This window comes from Hyaena hyaena, unplaced genomic scaffold, assembly GCF_003009895.1.
Source record: "Hyaena hyaena isolate Hyena2069 unplaced genomic scaffold, ASM300989v1 scaffold_32, whole genome shotgun sequence".
Classification (NCBI taxonomy): Eukaryota; Metazoa; Chordata; class Mammalia; order Carnivora; family Hyaenidae; genus Hyaena; species Hyaena hyaena.
In genome coordinates, this window is record NW_024080663.1 from 5,095,522 (window position 1) to 5,107,757 (window position 12,236).

At 39.8% G+C, this 12,236-nt stretch overlaps 1 protein-coding gene across 1 annotated transcript in view; it reads left to right on the forward strand.

Moving 5' to 3' along the window:
• ALG14 (ALG14 UDP-N-acetylglucosaminyltransferase subunit) overlaps positions 1 to 12,236 on the forward strand; it is a 99,967-nt gene that overhangs the window by 32,142 nt on the left and 55,589 nt on the right. The window contains exon 3 of the mRNA XM_039228470.1: positions 5,097 to 5,228. Within this exon, the coding sequence (XP_039084401.1) occupies positions 5,097 to 5,228 (132 nt within the window). The remainder of the gene's footprint in view (positions 1 to 5,096; positions 5,229 to 12,236) is intronic.

Here is a 12,236-nt window from a genome sequence, read left to right on the forward strand (position 1 = left end):
TTAATAAACTCCCAGTGCCCTGCTTTGCTCAGGTTTTTTTCTCTAGTCTCAAAAATTCTATTCAGTTCGATCCATTTACTGAGTGGCCTCTACAAATAAAGCCATAAAGGTGCACTCTGAAATCACCGTCTTTGTGCTTTTTATATCCTCCATCTAAATACACCTCAGCTAGGTGACAAGAAGATTGAATTAATTTCTATTAATGTACAATAACTAATATTGAATCACTCATTCAATAAATACTGAGCATCAACTGTAAAGCAGGTACTCTTAACAAGCACTGAGACTGCAGTGATTACATTATTCTAATTGGGAAGACAGGAGTAAATACGTAAGTATATAATATGCCAGTAGAGTGAGTGGAGTAATATTAAAACATAGGGGCGCCTGAGTGACTCATTTTTTTAAGCACCCGACTCTTGATTTCAGCTCGGGTCACGATCTCATGGTTCATGAGATAGAGCCCTGTGTTAGGCTCCATGCTGATAGTGGAGCTTGCTTAGGATTTTCTCCCTCTCCTCCTCTCTGCCTTCCCAAAACAACAACCAAAAAAACCCCAAGAAGCAAAAACAAAAACATAGGGCAAGCCTATTGATGACGGAAGGAAGCGTATGTGTACATGTGAGGGTGGGGGTCTCTTAGAAAGGTTAGTCGGGGAAGGTGCCTCTAAGGAGAACTTGACCTGCTGTAGTGGGGGAATGCATGGTGAGAGACTTAGATTTAGAGAGAAATCTTTTTGGTAGGATTTCCAATTACCTGAACTTTTTATCAAAAAATGATAATGTAGGAAAGATTTGGATGGGATCTGGAGCTGGAGGGCCTCTTCAGAATAGAGCCGGGGGCCAGACAGCAGCACCCTGCGGACTCTCCTGTCCCTGCCAGTCAGGGTCATGGTCCTGATCCCTTGTCTAGCTCCTCATCGCTGCCCTTCCCTGAGTTCGTCATCACCTGACTGTTTTCCTGTTTATCTCACTGACAGAACTTTCAGCTTGGCATTCTTCCCAGCTACCACTTGCACTCTCATTCTTAATGGTAATGCAGTCTCCCATCACATTGCCTCCCGCTGTTATGAATAAATTTCCTCCCATGTGACTTGGAAGAACCTACTCATTGTCCTGCCCTGTGGGTTACTATATAGTTTTATCATTTCAACTGGGACACTTTTTTTTTCTTTTATAGTTTATTGTCAAGTTGGTTTCCATATAACACCCAGTGCTCATCCCCACAAGTGCCCTCCTCCATGCCCATCACCCCCCTTCCCCTCTCCCCACCCCCATCAGCCCTCAGTTTGTTCTCAGCATTCAAGAGTCTCTCATGGTTTGCCTCCCTCCCTCTCCCCCACTATTTTCCCCCCTTCTTCTTCCCCATGATCCCCCGTTAAGTTCCTCCTAATCCTCCTATACGTGCAAACATATGATATTTGTCCTTCTCTGCCTGACTTATTTCACTCAGAATAACACCCTCAAGTTCCATCCACGTTGCTACACGTGGCCAGATTTCATTCTTTCTCATTGCCATGTAGTATTCCATGGTATAGTTAAACCACATCTTCTTGATCCATTCATCAGTTGATGGACACTTAGGCTCTTTCCATGTTTTGGCTATTGTTGAGAGTGCTGCTGTGAACATTGGGGTACATGTGCCCCTATGCATCAGCACTCCTGTATCCCTTGGGTAAATTCCTAGCAGTGCTATTGCTGGGTCCTAGGGGAGTTCTATTGTTAATTTTTTGAGGAACCTCCACGCTGTTTTCCAAAGGGACTGAACCAGCTTACATTCCCACCAACAGTGTAGGAGGGTGCCCGTTTCTCCACATCCTCGCCAGCATCTATAGTCTCCTGATTTGTTCATTTTAGCCACTCTGGCATCAGGTGGTATCTCTCACCTGGGACACTTATGAGAGCAAAAGGGGCACTGTTAATAATTGTACTGGGACTGTCCCCTGCAAACTGGGTGATTGGCCCCTGTAGGTGTGTGATCACTGGCCCCATTAGCTCCAGCCACAAGTGGAACTGGAACTGGGACTCTGTTCCTCAGCCTAGTGTCTGATCTGGAGGCTGAGATCAAGCTTCTTGCATGTTTGTCTAGAAGCAGAGGCCATCGCTCTTTGGTCACTAGCCTTATTTTTCATGCTCAGGCCTGTTTTTCTAGTTTCCATCTTGGAAGTCCCTCAGTCTTCCACCCTAGAATGTCCCATTGCTAGTGTCTGTTCCTCCTCTGAGACTGGACAAGACTTCCTAAACCCATCTTCTCTGCTGCTCAGGCTGCTGCCTGGGACGAGATGTAGACTGTTCTTCTGTGTCCTGGTCTGAGACCACTGTCTTCAGACCCAGACACCCTCGCAAAAGCCCTCCCTACCAGGCCTGTGTGTTTGCCCCTCTGGAGAGCAGATGGTATCTGAGAAGTTGGGCTTCTAGAGCCAGAGTCGCACTGCTTCCAGCTCCTCAAGACACTAAAAATATGCAGAAATATTGTGCCTGTCTTCTTTACAAAGTGATATGCTCACAGCTTTAAGAGATTCAAGGGACATGGTAAAACACCCATACATTTTTAAAGACATTTTTATAGATCATGAGATCAGGCCTCAAAAGTAGCATCCAAAAAAAACCTTTAGAATAAGACCCCACTGGGTTATTTTTGCCAAAATAATAACGACGACATCTTATTGGATTCAAATGTATTTTGCAGTACAAGTTCCACAGTCCCATATCTGAATTCCCAAAAAGTTCTGAAAACTAGGGGGGGAAAATTGAAGTTTGTTGCACCTTTGGCAACAAAACCTGATTTGAATTGGTGTGAGGCTTATAGTCTTTTTCCTACTTAGTGTGAGTATTCATGTTTTGCTGCAGAAATATTAATATGTTTGGTTACTTCCCCAAACTTCCAAGGATACCCCATATTACCTGTTAAAAATACTTCTGACTCAAAAGATTTCTGATAAGGGATTTTGGCTCATAGTACTATTTTGCCAGTTATTTGTTTTCCAATTAGTAATCACAAATTAGGCAAGCCCAGATCTCAAAGAAAATACCTCACAAGTTTGTCCCCACTTGGTTATTTACTGCTCCTTGTTTGGTCTATAGTTGGGGAACTATTTTCTAGTTCAACATTTAGTACTTTAATCCTTTAGAAGGGAAAACAATGTTGATTTAATAAATGATGAATAAATAAAAATAGTGAATAATATATCGAACCCAGATTTCTCTTTCTCCACTGGTGTAACATGGAAGGAGGAGGAAATAGTCTTTACAGTCACATGTGAAACAAACTAGTCACATTTGCAGTACATTTTCGTTTTGTGAACTAGTGCCTTCCTGGAGCATAGCAGAAGCCTCCAGACACAATTTCATACCTTTTTCTAAACATACAGTCTTAGGACTGGTAATTGTGCGTCTTCCACTAGTTTAGAAAAAGGCTTTTCTATTCTTTTCTCAAGGAGTATATTGTACTTCAAAACCAATAGAGAATGGGGGAAAGAGTGTATTAAATACCTAGTCCTTTACTGTCTGACTTAACCTGTGTGGTAACCAGGCTCCAAGAAGCTCCCAGTGATTCGACCCCTTGTGCAGTCTCTTTCACATGAAATAGGGTTGACCTTTGTAACCAGTAGGACTTTGTGCAAATGACAGAGTGACTTCTGAGGTTAGGTCATAAAAGACATTGTGGTTTCTGCCTTTCCTACTCTTGGATCACTTGCTTTTGGGAAGCTAGCTGCTATGTAATGAGAATACCCAAGTAGCCCTGTGGAAAAGTCCATGTAGCAAAGAAGTATGATCTTCTGCCAAAAACCAGCACTAAATTGCCAGCCATATAGTAAGCCACCTTAGAAGTGGCTCCTCCAGCCGCAGTCAAGCCTTCAGGTGATTGCAGCGCTAGCCAATAACTTGACTTCAATTTCACGAGAGATTCCAAGCCATAATAACCCTGCTAAGCTGCTTCTGGGTTCCTGACCCAGAAAGTTGAGAAACAAAAAATATTTGTTGTTTCAAGCTACTGGGTTTGGGGGTAATCTGTTTCATAGCAAAAGATAACAAGTATACCAAAAACTTTGATTCAAGGAAGAAATGCTCATTTCTTTTACTATGAAGGTAACAATATATGACCAGGAAACATATGTGACCAGGAAAATAACAACATCCCATAGTATCACCCTCTTTGCAATTTGTGGTAAATAGTTCGAGATTTTTCCAAGCAGATACTAATATATGTACATCCGTGTATACCAACACATATGTGTTGTGATTTGTTAATACACCCTGGATCCTATTAAACATGCTGTCCTGCCACTTACATATTCTTTTTAATAATTTACCAATTTACCTTTGCACATCTTCCATGTAAGCTCATATAAATCTGTCATTTGTTAATTTGTCTTCATATATTTTGTTGTGTGGATTTCTCCATTTCATATTGGAGGATATTTGGGCTGTTTCCAATTTCTACAAATTCAATGCATGAATATCTGTGGGATATATTTCTGGAAACAGAAATGTGGATCAAAAGTAGACACACTTAAAATTCTGATAGATATTTGCAGATTGCCCTCCCAAAAAGCTGTAAGCAAAAGTTGTACCAGGGAATGTAAATGCCTATTTCCCAGCACCCTCAAAAACACTGGGTAACCATGGTCTTTGACAATTGCGTAAGTAAAAAATGATTTATTGCATTCTTTTATGCCTAATTTTTAACTATCTTTTTGTGTTTATTGCCTGTTTGAGTTTCTTTTGTTTGGGATTATCTGCCTATCCTCTTTGCCCATCTTGATATTAGATTAGATACTAGATATTGGTTTGTAGGAACAATTTGTGTATCAGCATGTTAACCTCTTTGCCTAAAACATATTTTGTAGAAAATTTATCCCAACTTAGTGTCAAAACTAACTTTAACATTTTTAATCATATTTAGGAACTTTTCTGTCATAACCCAATGATGTGCGTCGTATAAAGCATGGAAAGAGCTTTGTAACTTAATTTAAAAGTAGTTAGAATGAAAATTTTAAATAAAGTATGTCCTGTTTCTATGAGTGTTAACTGTTACTGTGTTTACCTTGGTTATCAATGGCCCAGTTGACTTGGATTTTTACTGTTTCCTTCTAGGCTCCCGAATACTGTATTCACCGCATTCCCAGAAGCCGTGAGGTTCAGCAGTCCTGGCTGTCCACGGTGTTCACCACTTTGTACTCCATGTGGCTCTCCTTTCCCCTCACTCACCAAATCAAGCCAGATTTGGTATGTATGACCATCACTAAGAAGAGGGAAAGTCATTCTCCTGTGGGCCCTTCATTAGTAATGGAACATGGTGTTTTCTTACACAGCTACCCTTTATCAGTATGCCAGATTCTATACTGGACCTTTTACGATCATATGCTAACATTTATCATGCAATGCACTTTGCCGAAAGAGGTGAGAAATTTGTCTTCCCTTTCTATCTGTAACTTGAACTCTAAATTTGCCCTCTTCTCCCCCTCCTCTGTGATAAGCCCTGACAGAGCAGAATCTTCAACTAATTTGTCTTCCTACTCACCTGTGGTTCCCGAGCCAATGTCATGTGCTTATCAGCCAGAGGAGAGCCAATTTTTTATTCCTTTTCAGTACCCTTCTTGTTTTTTGTCAAGACTGTGTTACCAGATATGGAATGCAGTAGGCAAAATGTTACATAACCAAGTTTTTATAGGAGAATAATACAGAAAGTAGAAATCTAAAACTTAATTACTATGCAGTGTTCAAGCTTACTTATATCTTAAGTTCTCTGTGGTCTTTAGGAGGAAGTTCTGTTATTAAATTTTAACTGCATTTTACTAGACCATGGTAGAGCGGTGGATATGTTATCATAGGAGTATACACAGCTCTTACATAACACTTTCATTCCCATTTTAAGATAGAATCTATTCATCAACATAGCCTGAGAGGAAACTCTTCACTTGCCCTCCACAGACACAAGTTCTGGTCCAGTGGATGTTATTCTCATGAGTAGTTGGAACAGAAATGTGTCTAGCTTGACTTTGACTGATCTCTGTGTTTGGTCATTGCCTTTCATCAGCTGGATTGCAGTTCAAGTCCCTTCTTTGGAAGAGAATTTTAAAAATCTGAATTTTGTACATGAGTAGTTTAGATTTTTTTTAACAGATACAGTTTACAAACAGTGAGATGCACAGATCTTAAGTGTATAGTCTGAGCGTGTCCCTCTCAAGATACAGAACATCTCTATCCCCCAGAAAACTTTCTCCTGCCTCTTCCCAGTCAGCCCCTGGCCCCCAGCAACCACCTTCTGATTTGTCACCATAGATTACCTTTGCTTATATTTATTTTCAAGTTTTAGACAAAATGAGTTTATTTCATGCTCTCCAGCCACATTTTCAGTGTATAGAATTTAGATATTTCCCTAAAAAATCATTACTGCCCAGAAGGTGTGTTTATTTCTAAAATTCAAAAGGCAAAATGGAAGGGAGAAAAGGTCTTGACATTTTAAGCAGGAAATCTAGTGTTTATATTTACGAAATCACTAGAGGCGTGGCTGCCATCACTGGCAACAGCTAGCTTGAGTGTGGTTTAGGACTCCAAAGGGTTAAGACTCAGAAGGAAGTAGTGACGTGATGGATGATGGCTGTCATAGACACAGAGGAGCTCTGGTGACTGCCTGGCCTGGCATTTGATATCCTTGTAGTGGGAAGAGTAACCCGTGGGGCATTAGGACACTTGGTCCCAGGCCACTTTGGCTTTCATTTCATTTTCGTCAGTTCCCTCCTGGGCCTCATTCTTTACCTTAAAATGAAAGGATATACTAGATATCCTCTCAGTTTCCTTCTGACTTAGTCTAAAATTTTATGAGTGCTATAAATTTGCTTGTAAAAAGTGGAAGGAAGAAAACTATTATGATGTTTCTAAAGGAATAAGAGTGAAAAGGGGTCAGGGGATGTGAAGTACTTATTTCCATTCTTAGCTGAGTTAGAGAAAATCATTTCAAACCTGAGCATTACCCGATCAGCTGTTATACAGTTGGCTTCACAAAATGAATTGGCACTTAATGTATTCCAATACATTTTACAGAAAAAAAGTTTAAGGGTCAAGAGGCTTTTTTTACAACATGGAGATCTCTTTGCATTCATCCTTGACTTTCTTATGACTTTTGTCACAAAGCACTATTCCTTTTTTATTTCTTAAAAAAAAAAAAAAAGGTGAAAGAAAAAGCCACTCTTAGAAGGGATAGCAGCCTCATACCTTAAATCACTGGGGTTGCCTGAACGGCCAGGTGCCTTTCTGCTCTACTTTAATTGTGTGCACCTGAGTGTATTGCTCCGTTCAACTGTCTCCATACCTCACTTTGCCATCTATAAAATATAAACACACTTTCCTTGTTGTTCCAGAATGAGTGCTGAATAATAGAACATTTTGATGTGTTTTAAATGGAAATTCCATCTGGAATACAATAGGTAGTGTTTATTGAGCACTTATATATGCCAGATGTGGTAATAAGTGTTTGCATTCATGCCATATGAGATAGGTGTACTGTTATTCTCATTAATGGCTGAGGAAACTGAGGCAGGAGGTTATGTGGCACCTTTATGTTAAAAATCTGGGTCAAAGGGTATCAGTAGTAGCAAAAATGACATTTCATCAAATGAACTGAGATGTCTGGTCATTTCAGTCACTTATTCTTTTCTGTTTCCCTTTGTGATCTGGGAAGCAGCAAATAGAGTTAGCCATATTTGGAATGCTATATTATGTGTTTGATTTGGAGATGAGTCTACCCTCAAAGTGGTAATTTATAAAAGTGTGCAGCAAGTGCCTGCTGTGTGCTACTTTTCCAATTCGTTATCTAATAGGCATCTGAAACTTTCTTAGTCCAGAATAGTAGATATTTCCTCCTCTTTCCCCGTTTTAGTAAATTTGCTCGAGTCAGATCCCCAGGAGACATCTTTGATTCATCTTTCCCACACCCTACTTCCCGTGTTCAGTAGCATGTCCTGCCAGCCATGTCTTTGAAATTTATCACCCGTCTGTCTATTTCAGTCCATCTTCACTGCCTCCATGCCGTCCAGCCCCTCTATTGCATAGTCTCCTAACTTGTCTGCCTGTGGAAGGAAGTTCATGATTCTCCACAATTTTTCTTTACCACTTAACAACCACATAATTTTTTTTAAATGTAAATTAGATTCTGTTACTTCACGCTTAAAATCCTCCAGTGGTGCTCTTAGAATAGAGTCTAAACTTAGTATACCCTGCATGCTCCAGCCCCGACCTGCTTCTTTGACCTCTTCTCCTCTCTTCCCTTATTTTTCTATGTGCCAGCCATATCTGCCTTTAAAAAAAAAAAAAAAAAAAAACCTAACTGATTCCTATCTCAGAGCCTTTGTACTTGCTGTTCCCTCCGCTTGGGACTCTACTCCTGACCTAAACGTGACTGGCTCCTTTTTGTTCTAATCTCAAGTATTACCTCCTTACAAAGGCCAGACTACTAGCACTTCTCTAGCTAATGGCCTTATTCCTCTGTCACATTCTTAGGCTTTATTTTCTTCATAGTACTAATCCCAATAAAAATTATCCTTTCTATGTATTAGTTTATTGTCATTCCATAAGAAACTGTGACTGCCTTATCCACTGTTGGAAAACAGTACCCGGCCCATAGTAGCCTCTCAGTACCTACGTTTGATAAATGTTCCAGTCAGTGTGCTAGTTAATCAGGGTTCAAACATGAGTGAGACATGGGCCCGCTCTCAAAAAGGTTACACTCTAATGGAGGAGACAATTGGGAAAGTAATTATAATTCATTATACCAAGTTCCTTAATGGTAGCAAGTGAAAATTGCCATGGGAGTATGTCAGTGGTTGGTTCATTCACAAATATTTGTGAAGGACCTACTCTGCGCCAGGATTTATACTGTGTGCAAGAGATACAAAAGTAAGCACAGTAGAGCAGTCTTGCTGTAGCTAGATGGTTGTAATATGATAAGTCCTCTCTGGGGAGTGGGGTAAGGCTTCCGAGTAGTGATGACATTTAAGCAAAGGTGGATAAGAGTTAGAGAATAGAAAAATGTCATTTTAAGAAGAATCAAGATTAGGGACACCTGAGTGGCTCAGTCAGTTAAGCAGTCCAACTTCAGCTCAGGTCATGATTTCATGGTTTGTGAGTTCGAGCCCTGTATCAGGCTCACTGCTGTCAGCACAGAGCCCACTTTGGATCCTCTGTCTCCTCCCTCTATATACCTCTCCTGCTCTCTCCCTCTCTCTCTCAAAAATAAATTAAGAAAAAAAAAAGAGTAAAGATTAATAAGTCAGCTGAGTAAGAGAGTCACATAATGTACATACAATTGAAATCATTAGACTATACCTTATATTAATTGACATTGTACATATAATATTTTATTGTTATTAGAAATTAATAGGACCTGGAACTTAATGCAGGTAATAAATAGTCATTTTTACAAGGCTAAATATCATAGGTACTTTTAAGATGGTATATTGGGCTTTTTTCTTTAAAATCCCCACAAACAGGGACACCTGGGTGGCTCAGTCAGCCAAGTGTCCAATTCTTGATTTTGGCTCAGGTCATGATCTCATGGTTCATGAGTTCAAGCCACATGTCAGGCTCTGTGCTGACAGTGCAAAGCCTGCTTGGGATTTTCTTCCCCTCTTTCTTCTTCTCTCCTATTTGTGCTCACTTGCTCTCTCGCTCTCAATATAAATAAACTAAAAAAAAATTAAAATCACCACAGGCTTTTTTCATTGAAATCTAGTAGTTAAAGGAAATGACCACTAAACTGTTTTATTGATTATCACTTTGATTCATGAGAATGGATCCACCTAAAAGTCATATTTTTTAAATCTTTCAGAAAAAGAACATTGATCTGTTCTGATTTGTCTGGCACTCTTCTAAGTACTTTACATACATTAACTCACTTAATTTTCATAACAGTCTTCTTACATAATACTCTATGTTCATTCCATAGATGAGGAGCCCAGAGTCCAGAGAGGTGTAAGTAACCAAGGTCACAAAGCTAGTCTGTGTAACTTAACTCCACTTCTCTTAATGTATTGGATTCTGCCAGAATTAGCTAACTTGCTCAATTCAAAACTAGTATTTTATTTTTAACAACTGTATTGCAGGCACTGAAAGGGATTACTACAGTAGAGCCTTTGTCCTTGAGAAGCTTTTATTTTGTTAGCTTCAAGAAAAATAGAGTAAAGAAATGATAGGTAGACATGCAACAAAGAGTAATTCTATTGGAAAAAAACAAAATCAGAAATCGTTCTCCCCCAGAGAATCAGCATGGGTCTCTGCCATAGGGGTCTCTGATGTGTGGGGTTTGAAACCTAGCTGTGCCTGAGATAAAACACGGGGGTTCTGTGCTGTCTGGCAGGCAGACAGCTCAAAGACAGGGACCAGGGACACTAGAGAGGTGTTTGTGAGGGCTTCCTGAGGTGTGGTGGGCATGAGCTCCCTGTTCCAGAGAGGCGAGAGCAGGGCTGAGCCATTTTAACCCCTTGCCCACCAGCAGTGACCGTCAGTGAGAGAAAAAGAGTACCACCAAACAAAGACCCAAGCAACTTACACCTAGCCATGCCCCACTGCACACTGCGGGTGTATTTCCACTAGAGCAAGTCCACCTGAGAATCAAAGCAGTATACCCCTCTCCCAGGCCAGCATAACCCTTGGTACCTTGCATGTACCAAGCCTGCTGATCATAGAGTGCTGCAAAGCTTCACCTCTGGGGGAAACAGGCTCTAGCTTCCTTTGGGTTTGTTTGTTTTGGTTTGGTTTTTTGGATACAGAAAGAGCAATTTCTTTATTTTTAAAATTATTTTTAATTTTTAATATATTTTTTCTATCAAACTTCTCTTAACAAGCAAACCAAAACATATCTAGGATCTAGCTTGCTTGCTTGCTTCCTTCTTTCCTTCCTTCCTTCCTTCATTTATTTTTCACCTCCAAAATGATAAGACAGAGGAATCCAACCTGAAAGAACAGGAAGAAATGATGGCCAGGGGTTTAATTAATACAGATATAATAAGATATCTGAACTAGAACTTAAAACAACAATTATAAGGATACTAGATAAACTTGAAAAAAGCATAAAAGACACTAGAGAGTCCTTAAGGCAGAGATAAAAGATCTAAAATCTACTCAGGCCAAAATTAAAAATGCTATAACTGAGGTGTAAATCCAAATGTATGCCATTACAATGAGGATAGATAAAGCAGAGGAAAGAATCAGTGATAAAAAAGATAAAATTATGGAAAATAATGAAGTTGAATGGAAGAGGGGAAAATAGGTAATGGATCACGAAGGTAGACTTATGGAACCTAATGACTTATTAAAGCATAATAACATTTATATAATAGAAGTCTTAGAAGATGAAGAGAGAGAAAAAGGAGCAGAAGGTATATTTGAGCAAATTATAACTGAAAACTTACCTAATTTGGGGGAGGACACAGACATCAAAATCCAAGATGAAGAGAGAACTCTCATTAAATTCAACAAAAGCCAGCTATTGCCAAGGCATATCATGCTCAAATTCACAAAATACACAGACAAGGAAAGAGTCCTGAAAGCAGCAAGGGGGGAATAAAAAGTCCTTAACCTACAAGGAAAGACAAATCAGGTTCACAGTGGACTTGTTCACAAAAACGTGGCAGGCCAGAAGGAAATGACAGGATATATTCAGCATGCTGAATGGGAAGACTGTGCAGCCGACAATACTTTATCCAGCAGGGCTGTCAATCAGAATAGGAGAGATAAACAAAACCTAAAGGAGTTTGTGACCACTAAACCAGCCCTGCAAGAAATATTAAGGGGGACTCTCTTGAGTGGAGAAAAACAAACAAACAAAACCAAAGCAACAAAGAATACAGAGGACCAGAGAACATCACCAGAAACACCAACGCTACAGGTAACATGATGACACTAAATTCGTATCTTTCAGTAAGCACTCTGAATGGAAATGGACTAATTTCTCCAATCAAAATATATATAGGATATTAGAATGAATAATAAAACAAGATCAATCTATATCCTGCCTACAAGAGACTCATTTTAAAGCTAAAGACACCTGCAGATGGAAAGTGAGGGGATGGAGAACCATCTATCAGATGTAGCCAGAGTAGCCATACTTATATCAGACAAACTAGATTTTATTTTATTTTTTTTTTACAAATAGTTTATTGTCAAATTAGTTTCCACATAACACCCAGTGCTCATCCCCACAAGTGCCCTCCTCCATGCCCATCCCTCCTCCCCCCA